General features: G+C 41.6%; 2 protein-coding genes across 3 annotated transcripts in view; one reads left to right on the top strand and one right to left on the bottom strand.

The window, feature by feature from the left end:
• Window positions 1-3463, bottom strand: part of LOC139556223 (cyclin-dependent kinase 19-like) — a 67876-nt gene extending 64413 nt beyond the window's left edge. For both annotated transcript variants that reach the window (XR_011671085.1, XM_071369871.1), the window contains exon 1: window positions 3206-3463. Coding sequence is in view for 1 of the 2 variants with exons in the window: in XM_071369871.1 (XP_071225972.1) it covers window positions 3206-3333 (128 nt within the window). In the remaining variant the exon portion in view is untranslated. The remainder of the gene's footprint in view (window positions 1-3205) is intronic.
• Window positions 3464-4701: 1238 nt separating this feature from the next.
• LOC139556217 (S-adenosylmethionine decarboxylase proenzyme-like) lies at window positions 4702-22016 on the top strand. The gene is made up of 9 exons (XM_071369856.1): window positions 4702-5025; window positions 9900-9986; window positions 11635-11761; window positions 16115-16217; window positions 16404-16446; window positions 16846-16990; window positions 18269-18361; window positions 18567-18722; window positions 18865-22016. Exons 1-9 carry the CDS (start codon window positions 4916-4918, stop codon window positions 18997-18999), a joined length of 999 nt encoding a protein of 332 aa, XP_071225957.1. The 5' UTR covers window positions 4702-4915; the 3' UTR covers window positions 19000-22016.

Raw genomic sequence — 22016 nt, 5'->3', positions numbered from 1 at the left:
AGTAAAACTAAATGCATGCTTTTCAACCGATCGCTTCCTGCACCCGCCCGCCCGATTAGCATCACTAGTCTGGATGGTTCTGACTTAGAATATGTGGACAACTACAAATACCTAGGTGTCTGGTTAGACTGTAAACTCTTCTTCCAGACTCACATTAAGCATCTCCAATCCAAAATAAAATTTCGAATCGGCTTCCTATTTCGCAACAAAGCCTCCTTCACCCATGCTGCTAAACATACCCTCGTAAAACTGACTATCCTACCGATCCTTGACATCGGCGATGTCAGCTACAAAATAGCCTCTAACATTCTACTCAGCAAATTGGATGTAGTCTATCACAGTGCCATCCATTTTGTCACAAAAGCCCCATATACTAACCACCACTGCAACCTGTATGCTCTTGTTGGCTGGCCCTCGCTTCATATTCGTCGCCAAACAAACTGGCTCCAGGTCATCTATAATTCTTTGCTAGGTAAAGCCCCGCCTTATCTCAGCTCACTGGTCACCATAGCAACACCCACCCGTAGCACGCGCTCCAGCAGGTATATCTCACTGGTCACCCCCAAAGCCAACTCCTCCTTTGGCCGCCGTTCCTTCCAGTTCTCTGCTGCCAATGACTGGAACGAATTGCAAAAATCACTGAAGCTGGAGACTTATATCTCCCTCACTAACTTTAAGCATCCGCTGTCAGAACAGCTTACCGATTACTGCACCTGTACACAGCCCATCTGTAAATAGCCCACCCAACTACCTCATTCCCCAAATTGTTATTTATTTTTGCTCTTTTTGCACCCCATTATCTCTACTTGCACATCATCATCTGCACATCTATCACCCCAGTGTTAATGCTAAATTGTAATTATTTCGCCACTATGGCCAATTTATTGCTTTACCTCCCTAATCTTACTACATTTGCACTCACTGTATATAGATTTTTCTTGTGTTATTGACTGTACATTTGTATATCCCATGTGTAACTAACTCTGTGTTGTTGTTTTTGTCGCACTGCTTTGCTTTATCTTGGCCAGGCCGCAGTTGTAAATGAGAACTTGTTCTCAACTGGCCTACCTGGTTAAATAAAAATAAAAATGTTTTTATTGTTATGGCGTATACCTCCACTACACTACTTTGATAAGCATTGTTGAGATTAGAAGTGAGTATATGCAATGGCCACAAAAAAATACGTATTCCTGCATATACCCTCCACTACACCACTGAGAGACACTATCCAGGATGTTTACTACTAACTAAATAGAGTGGGCAATGTTATCAATAGCCTAGTAGCCTACAAATGACATGAATGAATACGCAAACTGTGAAAAAAACGACTGTTTTGTCAGACTACTCGAACGACAGGTGAAGCTACCTGTACGAAGGCGCAGGAAATGCAAGGAACGGAACACCAGAAGGCCCTTTCACTCCAGAAGCCCCTATGCCAAATCACCAGTTGGCTCTAAAGAGAAAAATCACCCTCAACTGTTTGATTGCCATTCAAATTGTGCAATCAAACTGCTGCTCATGCTCCGAAGCGATATTATTTATAACAATGTTTCATCAGGTATCCCTATCCCAGGTGGGGATGGAAGGTCCTATATATAGGGGCAGTACTCAGTGACATCACTTCCTGAAACAGGAGGTAAAAAATGTATAACATAGTTTCAAATCAAATCAAATCAAATCAAATTTTATTAGTCACATACACATGGTTAGCAGATGTTAATGCGAGTGTAGCGAAATGCTTGTGCTTCTAGTTCCGACAATGCAGTAATAACCAACAGTAATCTAACCTAACAATTCCACACTACTACCTTACACACACACAAGTGTAAGGGATAAAGAATATGTACATAAAGATATATGGATGAGTGGTGGTACAGAACGGCATGGCAGATGCAGTAGATGGTATAGAGTACGGTATATACATATGAGATGAGTACTGTAGGGTATGTAAACATAAAGTGGCATAGTTTAAAGTGGCTAGTGGTACATGTATTGCATAAAGATGGCAAGATGCAGTAGATGATATAGAGTACAGTATATATACATATGAGATGGGTAATGTAGGGTATGTAAACATTGTATTAAGTGGCATTGCTTAAAGTGGCTAGTGTCCCCAATCACTGCCCTGGGGCATTGGGATCTTTGTTTAGACCAGAGGAAAGAGTGCCTCCTACTGGCCCTCCAACACCACTTCCAGCAGCACCTGGTCTCCCATCCAGGGACTGACCAGGACCAACCCTGCTTAGCTTCAGAAGCAAGCCAGCAGTGGTATGCAGGGTGGTATGCTGCTGGCATATAGGACCATCCAACCCCCCCTGGGATATGGATGCCTGATGAAGACCTCAGGGTCGAAACATTATAAATAAATATCACCTGGGAGCATGAGCAGCAGTGTTTTCCGTGATAGTGATCTACCCTTAAAACCGATATAGGCTTATATTTCCACTTTCCCTCCAATTTGGGGAGACACCAGATGACCCAGGCATATCATGAGATTGGTGCACAAATGAGAATCAAACACAGCAAAATCGCTTGCTTGCTGCAGGGAGAAAAAAATAAACATTTAAATGGTATTTTCAATTATCCCACATAAATGTTGGTGACATTGCAAAGTAAATGGTCAATTAGGAACAACAGCACACATTTGAAAACTATTAGAAGTGTACGTGTGATATGGGTATTTTATCCATATGTTATTAGAAAAACGTAATAATACAGTAATAGCCAAAAATAAATATATTCTCTCTCTCTCTATATATATATATACACACTTATTTGTTTTGCATTTAAGCACCAAAGGGAGTTTAGCATTACATCGAGTTTGACTATGCAAGTGCTCTTGAGAGAGCTTGGCAATAATAGGATGATTATTTTAGACTAAGCCAAATTGAACAAGATCAGAGAATATCATTACGCCTACATATTCCTACTGTTGATATTAGGCAAATAACTAATGTTGAAAGTAGCCTGCGCTTCCATGAACAGTGTGTCAAATAATAAACATCATCACTGTGTTGTTGTGGGGGAGGACCGTTGAATGAGTGTGAGTGCGTACATGAAAACAAAAACACAGACACGGGCAGCGCTCAGGGTAGTTAAAATCTATCCTCTGCTTTGTTCAACGTGCAAGGAGATATAGCCTAGTCTTGATAAGGCATTCTGCAATCAGTTTATTGAGTACACAATAACGTTATCTGAATCTTACCCGTCTTTGCGCTTAGCTTTATAAACGTGCCCGTAGGTGCCTCGACCCACTTTGCAACCTTCATATTCGAACAGATCTTCTACCTTCTCTCGTTCGGCTGCGAGCTTTGTTTTGAAGTCGTAATCCATTTTAACACATAAATATTTCTTAATTTACAATAAAATAAAATATTAATTATAACATGCATTAATTAAATAATATGGTCGTTTTATTCCCCCACCATTTCCTTGTTTGGGATTTTGGTCTGCTCCGCTTAATGTTCACTGGCTCGTTGACGTTTCTAATTGACACGCAAGGTTTTCTGGGGAGCGTAGTTTACAAAAGCATTATCAACGTGGAAGTAAAAGGTCTGTGAAACTACACTCCGCATTTCGCGCTGCAGTTACTGCACTTGCGTACTCATGAACGCGCTCAGAAAATGTGTGGATCAGTTGTAACATTTCATGTTTTGTATACAAGAAATGTGTAATCCTTTTGAAGTTTGACCGAACATGTGCAGGTCTCCAATATGTGTTTGAATAGAAAATAGGTATATTGAAGTAGCTTCAACTGGAGGGATAGGTTGTACTATACAATCCCACCTGTGACATCTATTAGTTTTAGCCTTTTTCTTTTACACGAGAGAGGTAGGCTACATGTAGCAAATATGCATGTAATTTGTAATCTGTAAAAAAAATATGCATATGCAATCATATTACACTATTATGACATCCACCATAACTCGTTTATGAAGAACAGAAGTAGGCCTAGATACATGTATTAATTGTATTTATTACGTTTATTTGGCAGGGACAATGAACAACAAAAACATGTCCCAGAGCACTGAGAAAACATGTGTCGCACCAGATTTAGTTAATAGCTCATTTCCATCTGTAGTCCCTAAAACGTCTAGACATCCGTGAACATCTAGACATGGAAACATTATATACAAAACAGAAAAACAGAAATACATCATACAGTTAAAAAAAACAGATATCAGGACATAGAAACTTGTTTCAACACAGAAGTCAAAACAATGCCCATAGAATCACATTGCTATTGGATAGAACATGTAATATACCTATACAAAATAAATATAAAAAACGAAATATTGTACATAGCCCAGTATTGAAATTACACCTATATATGTACTAATGTGTCTTCTGTTGCATTACAAGTCAGTAGGCCCTATGGCCTTTTAAGTTAAAATCAATGAGTGCATGACTGATTGGACTTCATTTAAAAAAAAATCTCAGTCGAGAAGGCTTTGAAGGTGCAACATGTTTTGAGAGCAGACGGGAACAGTTTACCTGAACGCAGAGTAGCTTTTATTATCAGGGAAATATGGCATATCTGCCAATTAAATGTATTATCGTTGAAGATTGGAGATGGGCAATGTACAATTTTGTCATGCTGACAGTTGCCACTGCCAATCGCCACTTCATCAGCAAGAACCCAGCAACGTGATTCGACTATCGTGGGGGTGACGTTTTAGGCTGGGTGAATAAAACCAATACGCGTTCCCTTTTCTGCGCTTTACACAGTATGGCCGGCGATATTAGCTAGCACTTGCTTTACAGTATTCTCTGTAAAAGGGAAGACGGTTAAACCAAGAAATTACACCTGGATTGCTAAAGGACTGTACTTAATAAATTATAACGATCAAACAAGGGCTAATTCAATTGAAAACGTAACCGACGTTTAATTTCTGTTGGTGTCTGTTAACTCACGATGGAAGCGAACGGTGCACACTTCTTCGAGGGAACCGAGAAGCTGTTGGAGGTGTGGTTCTCCCGACAAGATGAGATCAAAGGAACAGGGGACCTCCGTACCATCCCAAGGTTTGTGAAGTCGAGATGTGATTAATACATTCTGCCTTTGGCTAACTAGTTAACGTTAGCTAAGCTACTAACATTAGCCCCTGTGCTCCAGCAATCCGTCCACTCAAGAAGACTGGATGGAGATTCAACCAGCAACACGCGCTAGAAAGAAACATTGTAACGAGGATTTATTTATCTAGTTAACCTTAACCTGCTTTATTACGATCCCAGTTATCTCGTAAACCACAATATTTCACTGACATGTCATGTGGTGGCTAATGTGAACACGTAGTGTTAGCCAGCTGGTTAGCTAAATTCAGATAACATCGTCACTCATGAATTACCATCCCCCACACTGACCACCACTAGCTTGGCATTTGCTTAGGGTAACGAACGCGGTAGCCGAGTCATTCATTCATGCGGTTCAGTCAGCTGCTGACTAATGTTCGCTACTGCCAGTAATGCAGCTCTCCAGTAATGCTCTCCAGTAATGCTCATTATCCATGTTTATAAACGTATTTGAATAGTGCATGTACCATTAATGCAATGTTAGGCATTCCAATCTGCAAGTTAACAAATTGTTTTGGCAAGAAAAGTGGTCAGATTGGGGTGAGTTTGACAGCGCGGGTTTTTCGCATACTGCGCATGCATTGGTTTTCGATGTATTCATGCTAGGGTGATGATCTCAACATGTTGCCCACGGATTTGATTTGACACTAAACACGCTAAATAGCTCTATCTTTATGCAATTTTGTAGATTATGTAACCAGGTAGCTAGTTAAGTCTACAACTCAACTTCTGAAGTTGTTGGTGTCATTGTGTATCTTCTGGCTAGCTGTAGTAATTTTCCATATCACTTCTCTGCGTCACGATGTGGTACTGTAGCGCCTTGTGGCCACCGCGATCCTTTCTCTGATATGCCGCATTGGCGATCATGGTCTCTCGCCGCTGAAGATTTACAACATCTGCAATGCACAATGAACGAAGGCCATTAACAGACTCAATAGGCAAGCGATATCAAACATTATACCTGATCAGTTTGAGTTGATTGCCAACCACTTAGCTGAGAAGCCAATCTTCTGAAGTGTAATTTACCCAATCGGGATCAATGCAATAATGAACAGTAAATTAAACTTAGCCTGTAGTTGCTGTTACTTGTACATATAATTTAGATGGCCCCATGCATGGGTATCTACAAAACCCTTCAAACTAGTCCTATTTGCATTGCCCTATTCAGTGGTGTAAAAATACTTCAAAGTACTAAAGTAGTTTTTTGGGTTATCTGTACATTACATATTTGACCACTTTAAGCTCACTACCTGCCTAAAGAAAACAATGTACTTTTTACTCCATACATTTTCTCTGACAACCAAAAATACTCGTTACATTTTGAACGCTTAGCAGGACAGGAAAATTGTCCAGGATACACCATACCTTACTTATGGTATCACGAAAACAACATCCCTGGTCATCCCTACTGCCTCTGACCTGGCAGACTCACTAAACACATGCTGCTTTCGTCAGTTATGTCAGTGTTGGAATGTGCCCCTGGCTTTCTGTAAATGAATAAAACAATTGTGCAGTCTGGTTTGCTTTAATATAAGGGATTTATACTTTTGATAGTGAAGTATATTTATAGCCAAATACTTTTGGACCCTTACTGTATTTTACTGGGTGTCTTGAGTCATTTTCTATTAAGATATCTTTACTTTTACTCAAGTATGACAATTGGGTACTTTTTCCACCACTGGCCCTAATATCTAATAAAGAACACGTTTCAACCATGTTGATTTATTTCAATGCTCTTGTTTTTAATACGATTTGGAGTCTTCATTTTTATTTAACTTTTATTTTACCAGGTAAGTTGACTGAACACACTCATTTACAGCAACGACCTGGGTAATAGTTACGGCAGGTGAATGAGCCAATTGGAAGTTGGGGATGATTAAGTAGTCATGATCAGGACCAGATTGTGAATTTAACCAGGACAGTGGGCTAACACCCCTAATCTTACGATAGGTGCCATGGAATCTTTAATGACCACTGAGTCAGGACACCTGTTTAACGTCCCATCGGAAAGACTGCTCCCAACACAGGGCATTGTGCCCAATCACTGCCCTGGGGCACTTGGAATGTTATTTTTTAGACCTCCAACACCACTTCCAGCAGCATCTGGTCTCCCATCCGGTGACCGACCAGGACCAACCTTTCTTAGCCAGCAGTGGGATGCAGAGTGGTATGCTTGTAGCCTGAGAACCTTTGCTGCCAATCCTCAAATATTTGATGTGAATAACTTGTTGACAAGAGGCCACTTTTTTAGGTGTCCTTAAGGCGTCTGCATGCTTCCCAGTCGAAACAGCTAAGAGTTTGCATGTATTAGTCCTCAATTCTGTGACAGTTTTTGTTCATTTTGGATTTGGGTGAACATTTTATTGGCTGTTTTCTGGATATTTACGGGAACTGGAACAGGCTGTTGTAAGTGTTGCTCCAGAGCATCCCATACATGCTCAATGAGTGATGTGTCTTGAGTACAGTATGGAGGCCATGGAAGAACCTTTACATTTTCAGCATCCAGGAATTGTGTACAGATCCTTGCGTCATGGGGCCGTATTATCATGCTGAAACATGAGGTGGTGGTGGATGAATGGCACGACAATGGGCTTCAGGACCTCATGGTATCTCTGTGCATAAAATGCAATTGTTTGTCTGTAGCTTACGCCTGCCCATATCATAACCCCACCACCACGGGGCACTCTGTTCACAACGTTGACATCAGCAAACCGCTTGCCCACACAACGCTGTCTGCCCGGTACAGTTGAAATTGGGATTCATCCGTGATGAACACATTTCTCCAGTGTGCCTCACACAATCCCGCATGTGAGGAAGCCAGATGTGGAGGTCCTGAGCTGGCGTGATTACACGTGGTTCTGAGGCCGGTTGGACGTACTGCCAAATTCTAACACAGCAGGTGGCTTATAGTAGGGAAATGAACATTTAAATTCTCTGGCAACAGCTCTGGTGGACATTCCTACAGTCAGCATGACAATTGCACACTCCCACAACTTGAGACATCTGTGGCATTGTGTTGTGACAACTGCACATTTTGTGGCCTTTTATTGTGCCCAGCACAAGGTGCACCTTTGTAATGATCATGCTGTTGAATCAGCTTCCTGACATGCCAAACCTGTCAGGTGGATGGATTATCTTGGCAAAGGAGAAACTGACTAACAGGGATGTGAACAAATTTGAGCGATAAGCTTTTCTGCCATCTTATAGTTCAGCTCAAACATGGGACGAACACTTTACATGTTGCTTTTTAAAATATTTTGTTCAGTGTAGTAGTGGAATGGCAATTGCCATAAGTGCATTCCAATACATGTGATTTCAATGAATGAGAAGGACTGACAAATGGTTCTTCACCTGCCTCTGTGGCAAGGTTCATGGCTACTCTTGCCAATCCAAGGGAAAGCCAGGGTTTTCATGGTTAACATAATTTGGTTAGGAATGACAGCGGGTATTAATTTACAGCCAAGGAATATTAACAGATCGGAGGCAGTGGATTGGGGATGCTGGACGCCTGCCAATGTCCAAATAAGTCCAAGGGCATCTTATTCACAGATCTGTACCTTACACCTGTAGCAGCCTATTGGCATTTATTTGCTGTGTTTAATCCTGACTTTCCATCAATCCATTCTCGTCTGGGGATACTTGACACTTCGTAACTACATTGTTCATGTCACACTGAGCTGACAATGCTATTGACGGTGACTCGTCTCAATATGATACTTGACAGATGTTACAAGGTGTTTTTAGGAAAAGGTGTGATGCTCAAACTCAATGACCCCCTGAAATAAGTTCTGGTTCTGTAAAACGATCTCGCAATCATGCAGTCTACAAAGTCTTGCTCAACAGGACCATGGTAACTGATTTCTTGACATGGTGGATTTATGCACTAAACCAACGATGGCAACTTTTGATGGGGTGGAGCCCACAATCAACTCCTGAGGGGCTGCAGTGACTTGTAGGTCTGCGTAGACACATCCATACCCACACGTGTGGTCAGATCCGGCCCTAACCTCGTATTCTAACACTCAACAGTAAATTGAGACCCCGTCTGAGTTCTTCAAATATATTTAATTATTTTGTTTTTGGTAATTGATCTGTGGGCCTACACGGGGACGCATGCTGCCAGTTTCCCATCCCTGAGCTAAATTATTAACTTCTATTGACATCTGTTTTTAAACACTATTTACAGGAACAGGATCTCAACCTTCTTGATTGATCTACCTATCGTTAACTGTTTTGGATGATCATAGTCGGCACGAGGCCTAATTCCTACAGTTATTACATAGAAGCGGTGGAGAAACTGTATTGTCATCTTCTACCTGCTGTCCTGTGAGCAGGCTGTTGCTTAATAGTAGCCTATAGTAGAGCAGGGAGCCTGTTTTGCCAGAGTGCACCTGTCTGCTGTCTGCACTGTTCCAGGGAATGCCAGGGCTCTGGACCCGGTTCAAAATCAACCTGAGTATAGTATTGTACATTTTCTTTTCACTGTTACGAGGCTCAAACATTTGTTTATGTAAGTAAAGTGAGTTGGTTAGGCCTTTTTTTAAATCTAAAGCAAGACATTAATTGTTATGGTTTGTTGGCAGATTCATTTCACTGTCTATTTAGTCATCAGTCACACCAGTTAGACACCCCAAATGCCATGCCCAGAATTGTGAAATGATTAGCTCAGATGTAAGATTTTTATTCAAATTGTCTGATAGCACTAGAACTACAGTCTAGCCTCTGACAGTTGCTTCTATTTTGAAAAAGCAAGTCTTGAACTATTAAATTGAGCGTGCTGCAGTGTTAAAAAAACAAAACATGAACAAATGCTTTTTGTCTTTCAGGTTTGAGTGGGACAAACTTCTGGAGAATGTGCACTGTTTGATCATAAGTGTGACAAAGACCGACAAGCAGGAAGCTTATATACTCAGGTGAGTAGCGACCGAATCCCTGTTCTGTTTACCACTGTCACCTTGGCTTGTCCCCATTTCAGAATAGAGAGCTGGGCTTGCGTCATCTGTAATCGTCTCGTTGGGAATGGCTGCATGGAAACTCTTCTCTCCCCTAGGGTGAAAGGACTGACTGAGCAGAGCTTTTTTTAGATCTCTCAGGTCTCCCTGGCTCTGTTCTGAGGCGCCTAAAGACCTGGGTCTTATCTGAGCCCAGATGGATGGGTGAAAGATGGCTAAATGAGCACCCTGGCAGCCCCACAAGCATATTAGGCACAAGTTGCCAATTTAGGTTCCTATGAATCAATATCTGATGGTGAAATCTGCCCTTTGTGACACCATTGTACTCAGACTGGTCTTTGGGGCAAGTCATTGCCAGTAAAAAGTACATGCCTGACCCTGGGTGTTAGTCTGGCTGCGGAGGCTGTTGTGAGAGGTCTCCACTCTCAGCTCCCTCTGCCGGTTAAGTCCCACCTACAACCGTCTGGTAACGAGGGGTAGGGTTGATCTGTAGCTATTGCACAGACCTCGACCGGGCCGGGGCTAGCACAACGGAGTAGCCTTCTCCTTCACTCTTGAGGTTTGTTATGCGAATGGGACCGTGCTGATTCAGGGGAGGACTACCTGTGACAGCTTTCTGCTTGACTGCAAGTAGACAACATTGGTGTTGTAAACCTACATATGCCCCACAAACTTCTTCCTTCTCACTAGTAGTGCTGGAAATGACCAGAGACGACACAATATTATCGCAATACTTAGTTGGCAATACGATATGTATTGCAATTCGATACTGCAATTTTGTTGATTCGATGTTCCGAACATATTGCTCACTATACACGGAGTGTACCAAACATCAGGACCACCTTCCAAATATTGAGCTGACCTCCATAAGGCATCGTAGCTTTCACCTGGTCAGTCTGTCATGGAAAGCACATGTTCTTAATGTTTTGAACAATCAGGGAATATGTCTGCTGCAGAGGGACAAGAGAGTGTTGAACTAGTGCTAAAAATAGTAGTGATATTTTCAAAGATACGATAGGCTATATCGCACAAAATATATATCCCCCCCCCCCCCCATCAGTACTCACTAGCTATACTGCAGTCAATTGACTGTTCCTTGTGCTCCTCCCTGGGACTAGTCTGTAACTAGGAGGCAGATGACTAATGATAACCCAGCAATGCCTCCTCAAGGAGTCTGTGGGCCTGAATTCTAGACAGGCTTGCCGCTGTAAAAAATTTCAGGCCCATGATAACAGTAATACACTAATGCCCTGTGGTTGGTTTTGACTTCATGCTCAAGGCAGACTGTTAAACTGTTTGTAGCATGTGCTGCTTTAGGTTTACCCTGTATAGAATCAATGGCAAGCAGTCACCAGGGTAATGCCACGTCATGGTGTCCTTAAAAAAAAAAAACTCTCCAGGTGTCTAAATAGTACACGCTACTTAGCTGGAAGGCATCGAACCTGAAGAACTCTACTTTTCCCTTTTGAACAGTTGTACATGCATGTTGGATGTAAATTGAGCTCATGTAAAAAAATAAATAATTGGCCAATAACTGTAACTTGTGATATGTATGTAACGCGTATAAAACTCATATTGCTATTCTCCTTCTGTCCCTTTGTCCATTCAGTGAGAGTAGCATGTTTGTCTCCAAGAGACGTTTCATTTTGAAGACGTGTGGAACCACCCTCTTACTGCAAGCACTGATGCCCCTGCTGGAACTGGCCAGGGAGTACTGTGGCTTTGATGCTATCGAGGTCAGTGTGACACGTGCGCACACACAGGGTTGGGGAGTAACTGATTACAAAAACGAACTATTCTGTTACGTTATAGGCAAAAAATATTGTAATCAGATTACAGGTACTTTTGCAAATCAGATTACTTTTAAATTCAAAAAGCATGTTTGTGTAGAAATCAGCATGGAAAAAAGGCAAATGTTTACGTTTGTTCTGTCTGAGTCTGACCAAGACAGAGACCACTATGACGACACACCAAGTAAGTTTGCTGGATTGCAGGAAAAGAGCAGGAATTAGCAAAATTGGCACCAGCTGATGGCGAATTCACTTAGACACTTAGCTAAATGCTAACGAGCGAGAACCAACTATATTGAGTGAAATATAAATGCAACATTTAGTGTAGGGCTCAGATGTTCCATACGCACAAAGCTTTCTCTCAAATTTAGTGCACAAATTTGTTTACGTCCCTGTCAGTGAGCATTTCTCCTTTGTCCAAGATGATCCATCTACCTGACAGGTGTGGCATGTCAAGAGAATCAAACGGCATGATTGGGAAGTATTCAGAGCCCTTGACTTTCAACATTTTGTTACGTTACAGCCTTATTCTAAAATGTATGAAATATTTTTCCCTTAGCAATCTACACACAATACCTCATATAAACAAAGTGAAAACAGGTCTTTAGAAGTTTTTGCATATTTATAAAAAAAAAAAAATTAGACTCAAAATTGAGGTCAAGTGCATCCTGTTTCCATTGATCATCCTTGATGTTTCTACATCTTGGAGTCCACCTGTGGTAAATTTAATTGATTGGACATGATTTGGAAAGGCACATACCTGTCTATTTAAGGTCCCACAGTTGACAGTGCATGTCAGAGCAAAAACCAAGCCATGAGGTCGAAGGAATTGTCCGTAGAGCTCCGAGACAGGATTGTTGAGGCACAGATCTGGGTATGGGTACCAAAACATTTCTACAACATTGAAGGTCCCCAACAACACAGCGGCCTACATTATTAAATGGATAAAGTTTGGAACCACCAAGACTCTTCCTAGAGTTGACCGCCCGGCCAAACTGAGCAATCGGAGATAACGGCCTTGGTCAGGGAGGTGACCAAGAACCCGATGGTCACTCTAAAGGAGCGCCAGAGTTCATCTGTGGAGATGGAAGAATCTTCCAGAACAACCACCATCTCTGCAACACTCCACCAATCAGACCTTTATGTTAGTGGCCAGACAGAAGTCATTCTTCAGTAAAAGGCATATTGACAGCTTGCCAGAAGGCACCTAAAGGACTCAGACCATGAGAAACATGGTCGTTGGTTTCGTCTGGTCTGACGAAACCAACTCTTTTGCCTGAATGCCTAGTGTCGCCACTAGAGACCCTGGCACCATCCCTACGGTGAAGCATGGTGGTGGCAGCATCATGCTGTGGGGATGTTTTTCAGCGGCAGGGACTGGAAGACTAGTCGGGATTGAAGCAAAGATGAATGGCGCAAAGTACAAAGATCCTTGATGAAAACCTGCTACAGAGTGCTCAGGACCTCAGACTGGGGCAAAGGTTCACCTTTCAACAGGACAATGACCCTAAGCACACAGCCAAGACAACGCAGCAGTGCCTTTGGGACAAGTCTGTAAATGTCATTGAGTGGCCCAGCCAGAACCCGATCGAACATCTCTGGAGAGACCTGAAAATACCTGTGCAGCGACGCTCCACATCCAACCTGACGGTGCTTGAGAGGATCTGTAGAGAAGAATGGGAGAAACTCCCCAAATACAGGTGTACCAAGCTTGTACCGTCATATCCAAGAAGACTCGATGCTGTAATTGCTGCCATAGGTGCTTCAACAAAGTAGGTTCTGAATACTTGTGTTAATGTAATTAAACCTGTTTTTGCTTTGTTTGGCTGTAACAAAACGTGGAAAAAGTCAAGGTCTGAATACTTTCCAAAACCACTGTATGCATGCTGACTGCAGGAATGTCCAACAGAGCTGTGGCCAGGGAATTGAATGTTAATTTCTCCACCATAAGCCGCCTCAAATGTCTTTAGAGAATTTGGTACCATATTCAACCGCAGACCGTGTAACCATGTCAGCCCAGGACCTCTACATCCGGCTTCTTCACCTGTGGGATCCTCTGAGTGGGAGGGGCTTGTTCAGGATTATTTCTGTCTGTAGTGTAGCCCTTTTGTGGGGTAAAACTGGGTGCACCTGGCTACCAAGTGGGTATGCCTATGCCCACTCATGGCTGCGCTCCTGCCCAGTCTGAAATCCATAGATTAGGGCCTAATGTATTTCAATTGACTGATTTTCTATGAACCAACTCAGTAAAGTTTTAAATAGTTGCATGTTGCTTTTTAAAATATTTCAAGTATAATTTCAAAGACGGGCAAATCCAGCTCAAAGTTAAACGAGCATAGCTAGTAGCTACCGAATTTCGATGAGTGGACATTTACAAGCGAAAGTGAAGAAGTAAAAAAAGAGATATATATATTTTTTCAAATGAACAAAGTTGCGATGCTGCTCTTCCTTCAGAAAAGCATGCATGTGTACATTGAGCAGAGAAGAACGGGGGGGGGGTTGGACACCAGTAAGATCAGGGGGGGAAATGGCAACTGTGCAGATGACTCATCCAGAGCTCTGACTTCTGTCAGAAAGCATTATAAAATATCTGATGGCAAACGATTAGTAGTGAATTGCATACAAGTCTAACTTAATCACCTCATGTACGCCGCACAAGAGACACGCGGATAGATATAGAATGTTATGGCCTCACCGGCACCTGCTTTCTCCGGTTGTGCTATTTACAAACTATGGTAAGCTTCATGTGACGGGTTAATTGAACACAATCTGCTTTCTCCTAATGTATTGCACAATTTGACTGCAGGTATTAACTTAAAGTAGCTACAAATGGTTATATTTTATTGAAACATTTCAAAGAAATAGTTTAAGGTATTGATGGTATTAAAAGAAATGTGGCTTTTTCAAAATGACACGGTATACATACATTAATGCTGACCCCATTTCAGTTGACTGGTGGATTGTCTGTTCTAGCGATACAATTATTTGTTTAGTTGGACAGTTGCAAAGAAATATAAATGTTTATGGCACATCTTGATTGACTCTGTCTCAGTGGACTAATCCATTGCGTAGGCCGCAATGTTTGGTTACCATCATTTCTTAATGCATTCATTTTATTAGTATTTTACAGTTCTTATATTGAGTGCATATGTTTGCAGAGCACACAACCTAGGCTCCACTTTGTTTTATTCCATTTATGTGTTGTCACGGTGTTCATTGTGTTTTTGTTTGGTGCGCTCCTATCAATGTTGAGTAAGGACATACACCTGATTATGCATAGAAGTAGTCCTAGGCTACCTGGCCTGCATGCAAAGGTAGGCTTACTTGGGGATCTGATTGTCTTAAACTCACCACCGCTAATGAGCTGTGGAGGTTCTCAAAGTATTATTTTTTCCATATCAAACAGCAAGTAAACAAAGTTTGATTTTACATCCATTGAGAATGACAATAGTTCCTCAATGTAGCCTATTTTGAACAATCTTTCCAGGTCTCTCCCTTTCAATTACCACAAAGTGGAAAAAATGCCATGATCTGATCAGGTGGAAATGTAATCAAGTAGGCCTATTTTATGACTCCTCTGTCCAGGGCTCACTGGCGCTGTAAACTAAGGGTCCAGAATATTTGATACAATGTTGCAAGTTTGTTAGCACAAGCTTTGGGCTGGACCAAGTTGATACAATGTTTCAAGTTCCTTGCAGACAGGCCATATGCAGCCAATGTATTTATTTTTATCTGTGTTCATACCCCTTTGACTTATTCTACATTGTTACAGCCTGAATTCAAACTGGATTAAATAAATGTCTCGCCCATCTACGCACAATATCCCATAATGATAGTGAAAACATTGTTTTAGAAATGTTTGCAGATGCATTGAAAAAGGACATGTAAATGAAGTATTCACTCCCCATTGCTATGACACTCCAAATTGAGCTCTGGTTCATCTGTCCTTTGATCTTCCTTGATGTGAACTTGATTTGGAGTTCACCAGTGGCCAATTTAATAGTTTGGACAGGATTTAGAAAGATATACCTGTCTATATGGTCCCACAGTTGACGGTGCATGTCAGAGCATCAACTCTACCATGACGTCAAAGGAACACTATGCATGCATGTATACATACAAACCAAATGGAATACCATTTTACGTACATGTTAATAAAACCAAAAATGTGTACATTCGTAAACGTTTTATAAACAATGTTATGCATCAACATGTTATGTTTGTACATTATACCATCTTTGTTTGCGTTGATGTTGTGGACAGGATGGGTTAGTTCTAACATCTCCTCACAACCTACAGAATTTCTTCTATTCTCGCAAGAACTTCATGAAGCCTACCCAGCAGGAGTTCCCTCATCGGAACTTCCAGGAGGAAGTGGAATTTCTCAGCCAGATTTTCCCAAGTAAGTACTAATGCCCACGCTCCAAATTCAATTCCTCAACTCTAATCACTGTTGGAGTCCAGGAAGAGTATGTGCTAATGCATGGATGGAGTGAGTCAGCGACGCTATACAGGCTGTTCTCTAATCAGGAGGGGTTTGAGACACGGGCACATAAGATAAAGAAATGGCATTATCTTCCTTCTACAGATGGAGCAGCGTACTGTATGGGACGTTTGAATTCTGATTGCTGGTAAGGTCCCCCCGCTTACACTGCTGCTACTGTTTCATTATCTATGCATAGTCACTTTAATAACTCTACCTACATGTACATATTACCTTGACTAACTGGTGCCCCAGCACATCGACTCTGTACCGGTATCCCCTGTATATAGCCTTGCGATTGTTTTACTGCTGCACTTCTTGTTACTTTTATTTAAATATGTTTTGGGGCATTTTTTTTCTTAACTGCATTTTTGGTTAAGGGATTGTAGGCATGTCACTAAGGTGTACGTACACCTGTTGTATTCGGCGCATATGACAAAATGAACGAGATATTAATAATGCAGTAGACATTGCTATTGAGCTTGAACTACACTGTCCAGTGCTGCTGAACGGGCTTGTTTTCCTTTACCTCCTCGTTTCCCTACAGGTACCTGTTTACTCTGGATTTGCCAGAGTTCTGGGAGAACAAGCACGCAGATCAGACGCTGGAAGTTCTGATGAGTGACCTTGATCCAGCAATTATGGATCAGTTCTTCATGAAAGATGGTGTTTCTGCAAATGATGTCACTCGTGTAAGGCCCGCAAACTAGCAATGTTGGGTATCGTTATTTATTCTTGATTTCACGAGGGCTCACTCAGTAGGCCACTGTTCAAGGGGACCTGTCCTTATGACATTGATCTATTCTGTAATGATATTCCCCAGTAAGGGCACCGATATGGTATCAGTTACATTTTTCGGTACGATATTGATATATTGGTTTTATTAAAATAACATTGCAACTGTGTAAAATGTTCACTTCCACATCTCTGAAGTAGAGACGACTGCTTGTTGATGGCCCATTGGGCCAGACTTGTCTGGGAACCTACCCAAGCAGTTTGTATACAATCGGAAACTTATCAACTGTTGATGGCTCATCAGCAGGCAGTTAAGTATAATAAATTGACTAGCTCCCTATAAAATCTGCATTGCTAATGCAATCATGGAATCCAGACATTATCTGAATTCAATCTAAAAACATGTATTGCACTTAGTAGGAAATGTTAAACAGAGTTGATCAGAAAATGCATTAGTTTGCCCAAGTTAATCATAAGACACTAATAAAATGCATCAGCGATTTGTATTTTCCGGCAACTTTCTGTAATGACACAGGAACGTCTGTGCAGTGCTTGCATATGTCTATACTTTGTGTAGCTGTTAACCTTCTGTTATAGATGGCAAGGCTTTCCCAAAAGCCTTCTCAATTAAATGTAAACTACAAAGTAGCTTATGACTACCTGGCACAATATCATCATGATTATTTGCATCAATCCAGTGGCCACTTGTTTTGCAAACTCTGCAATCACATGAGTGCTACAAACCAAACAACATTCTGCTGGTGCACACTTTCATTAGGGTAACTTTACACAAATCTAAATGTCTCTAATTTCAGAACTCAAGTGGTCTCCTGATGCAGTTAAAGCATGGTTGTGGACTTGGAATATCCCATTCTATAAAAAAAAAAGCTATTTTCTTTACCTGGAAAAACAAAATGGAGTCAGGCAAAAATGATCAGTGATTTTCTAGGGCCCTAGTTGACAGCCTGTGTTTTGTGAAAGGGGTTTTGTGCATGCAGGAACAGTAGTGTATGCTGTTTTTTACATAATCATTTAGGTAAATGGGAGGAAGACCCAAATATCACTGCCTTGCTCCTATCTATGTGAAACTATATTAATATTGTATTGAATTATCGCTATTGGTGCCCAACAGTAATATTCCCCTTACTGTATAGAGGAACACCATCATAAAGCTGACTGTTCATTAGTCAGTTGCTGTTTTGTAGTGCACATTGTGTATATATATCTTTTTTCAGATGAGTGGAATTCGTGACCTGATACCAGGTTCTGTGATTGACGCCACAATGTTCAACCCTTGTGGATACTCAATGAATGGAATGAAGACTGACGTAAGTGGATCTTGCAGACTCTTATCCAGAGTGACTTACAATTAGTGCATTCAACTTAATATGGCTAGGTGAGACAACACATCGCAATCGAAGAAGTCCAATTTTCTCAAGTATTTATCAGCAGTTTCATCCCCCCCTTTTTTTTGTCTTCTGGCTCTTTATTAAATACGCCTTAAGTCATTTAAAATAAATGTCTGTCTTACAGGGAACTTACTGGACGATCCACATCACTCCAGAGCCAGAGTTCTCCTATGTCAGCTTCGAAACCAACCTCTCTCAGACGTCCTACGATGATTTGGTCAGGAAAGTTGTGGACATCTTTAAGCCAGGGAAATTTGTGACTACGCTGTTTGTTAACCAGGTATGTCCTCGTTCAAAATGGGTCTGATGTTGCTTGTGGATGTTTGACTCTATTTTCCAGAACATTGCACTCATAAATCACATCTTAAGTCTTCACTGTACTTGGCATTTTCACTTAACTTAATTTTTGTTTTCTCCCACAGAGCTCCAAATGTCGCAGTGTCTTTTCTTCCGCCCAGAAACTTGAGGGGTACAAGCGCCTCGACCGCCAGTTGGCCCAATTCAACGATTACAATTTTGTCTTTACCAGTTACGCCAAGAGCCACCAGCAGAGTTGAGGATTAAGAATGAAAAAGAAGCGAAAAAAGAACCACTGCTGCGTAGCAGGGCTATGCCCCCGCGGCGGCCATCTCTCTGCCCGAGCAGAGAGGCACAGTCCCCTTTGCTGCCATTGTTATTCAGGATTTATTGGTTCCGACGAGGCCACAGGCCCTACTAGTGTAACCTCCAGTTTGAATTGTTGTACCTATAACTTAGATCTCTTGCATGAAAGCTCTTTTCTCTGTTTAGATATTCTAGCTCACTCTTGCTGTGATCTTGAAGTGCATGTAGAGGATTTAAACACTCTCTGTTTGTTGCTGGCCAGCCTTGCCTCCTTGCTGCAGGTCTCCCCCCTCATTCCCCACAGACAGGGCTTCCGCTCCCACTAGTCCAGGGCCCTGACATGCTCAGATGGGTCCACTATTTTGTGCTTACCGACAGTTGAAACACGCCTCCCCTCACAACTCTTCCTTCCTCAACTGATTTGCTGCTTCATCGATCTGTTGCAAGTTTGCATCCTTTTTTACTTTTGAGTGCACTTTAAGAACACATTGTTTTCAGCCAATTGGAGCAGGACTCCTCGATACCAAAACAGGAAACGGCAACCCTTTTTTTGTCTTCTAGAATGTTCATGACTTTGGTCTTTTATTGAGTGAATAGAAGCATGTGAGCTTTGGGCCATATAGCATTATTTGTCATGTAACGTCGGAGTCTAATGAATTCCTTGTCAAATCAAAATGCCATACTTTGTTAGTGTTGCACTATTAGAGGATTGGCTAGAGGCTGACCGCTAGGTCAACATTATCTAGTTCTTGGCAGTAAACTGCACTGCAGCCAAAGGAATTGGGTCAGAACGCCCACGTTCAGTCTGCCATGCTTCTCTCCACCTCGACAATCATTTAGCTGTTGAATGTGTCCTCAAATGGGCAGGCTTTAAACTTGTCCCAGACGACAGTATGCGTTAGAGCAAATCATTTAGGATGTCCAGTTGGGTACATCACGGTATGGAATGTGTAATATATATGCACTTTTATACCAAGGCTCATTCAACAGTATACTGTACCAACAGGACGGATTTGGTGGTTAGAATTCCCTGTGGTTTTAAACTCATGTATGCATTCATGAAAATGTGATTAAAAAAAACAACAACATCCAAACTTAAATGGAAGAATGAGTCGCGTAAGAACGAAGGCTGTGCCAACCGTGATTGTAGAAGGTGTTTAGACTAGAGGAGCCAGTTGAGGTGTTTTCTGTCTGAATGTAAATTGCAAGGAGACCTAGTAGACCCTTTGTAGCTGTGGTGTGGGCCAGAACTGCCCTCTGCTGTCGTCCCGCCCACCCCGTTGATATTTGAAACTAAGGGGTAGGGACATCCCTAGGATCCTGCATAGCACTACCCCCCCCCCCCCCCCCCCATAGCAGACACTGTCATCTGGCCCCAGAACCATGCTTGACAGAGGTGCTGATGGCTGCACAGTGTTGCCCTGAATGGAAATAACGAATCACACTCTGCTTAGTACAGTGGTGGCCCAGCAAAGCATTTTCTTTTTCTAAACAATGTACCCCCCATACAGGAGTCGGTAAGCACACAATAGAGGCCCACCAATCTGAGCATGCCAGGGTGATCCCGGATCATTCCACACAACTGTTGCATAAACTGCCATTTTATAAATGTTATTGTGGGCAGACATTTTGCAGTGAATTGGTCCAAAATGTGACTTCATTGCAGTTTTTTTGGCGTACCATCAATGCCCTTTTGTTTAGTGAGGAAAAATCCTGTGGCACAGGTGACTACTAGTTCTGTATTGCTTGACAGTGTAGTGTGCTGCTGTCTGTTTCTCCTGTGTAAGTAGATCAATGTGCTTCACCTTGTTTAATCAGCTCAAATGTACTGGGGCATTCTGATTTATTGAGCAGGTGGGATGGGGGTTAATACATAAAAAAATAAATAACATGCAGCCACCTTACAGTGCTGAAGGCCTTCCCTCATCTATCTGGTTAGTATACAGACTTTGAAAGGTTTGTAATTTGAGAGCGGATTTTGATAGGATGTTGAGGATTGTTCTCCATTGGCTGGTCAGTAATGTTCATGATGCTTCTCCTGCCAGCGAATGCAGATTGAGTTTAATTTACAGACAGCTGGGGTGGACAGGAATTAATTTTTTGGGGACTGCACTTTCGGGCCTACCTTCAGAACTCCAGAGGGTTATAACTGGTGCTGCTTTGCCCATTTAGTTTAGAAGGCCCTTAGAACATTGGAGACCATCACATGATGGTATACTGTAGTTAACATAAAGTTGGGTTTTCTTCAAGAAACTGAATGTGACGGACATAACAAGCGGACCACTAGAATGAGTACTTCAGTTCATGTAAGGACCTGGGCGAAGTTGACAATTGGAACAACTTGCCTCCAGTACATCTATGGGTTAGCTTTTTTTTCTTGAGGACCAACTTTTGCCAATAGTCTTTATCTGAAATGTTATGACTCATGTCTGTTTAGTGACCGGCCTCCACTGTTCTAAGAGCTGTATTGACAGGTTTAGGGAATAGACACCAGCACTGTTCACAAATAAAGGTAACTTTTGATTGCTTTTGGATAAAGTCCTATTTAGACTTGATCTGGGTAGTCCTGTTGGTTTTTTTATTTTATTTTTTATTAAAGTCAAATTATTTTTCTTTCTCAATACCATTTTTACAAACATTTTTGTAAGAAATGCATTTTTGCCTACAGACCAACTTTTTGTTTGTTTACCTCTGTTTACCTTTTGTTGTAAAACCAGTGTTCCAAATGCATTTGTTCTGAAGTTGAGGGGATTTTTCTTTTTTTTACAAGCTAATTTAATCATGTATTTTGTTTGCCTTACCAAGGAAAAGGTAAACTCCTCCCCTGACGTGAGAGGGTGCAATTGCAGGATGTACTGAAGGGAAAATGTTTGCTGTTGTAATTCTTTTGCTGTTCTTTGGATGGTCAAGATGTGCTAAATGTTTCTGTACTATGAGCTTGATGCTTTAATAAAAAAAATATTGCTCTTTC

Source organism: Salvelinus alpinus, chromosome 27 (genome assembly GCF_045679555.1).
Source record: "Salvelinus alpinus chromosome 27, SLU_Salpinus.1, whole genome shotgun sequence".
Taxonomy (NCBI): Eukaryota; Metazoa; Chordata; class Actinopteri; order Salmoniformes; family Salmonidae; genus Salvelinus; species Salvelinus alpinus.
This window is presented reverse-complemented; position numbering and strand designations above follow the sequence as displayed.

Coding starts and splice junctions, on each gene's coding strand:
- LOC139556217 (XM_071369856.1), top strand. CDS start 4,916: ATGGAAGCGAACGGTGCACACTTCTTCGAGGGAACCGAGAAGCTGTTG. Junction 5,026..9,899: donor GACCTCCGTACCATCCCAAG/GTTTGTGAAGTC, acceptor TTTGTCTTTCAG/GTTTGAGTGGGACAAACTTC. Junction 16,447..16,845: donor CGTTTGAATTCTGATTGCTG/GTAAGGTCCCCC, acceptor GTTTCCCTACAG/GTACCTGTTTACTCTGGATT.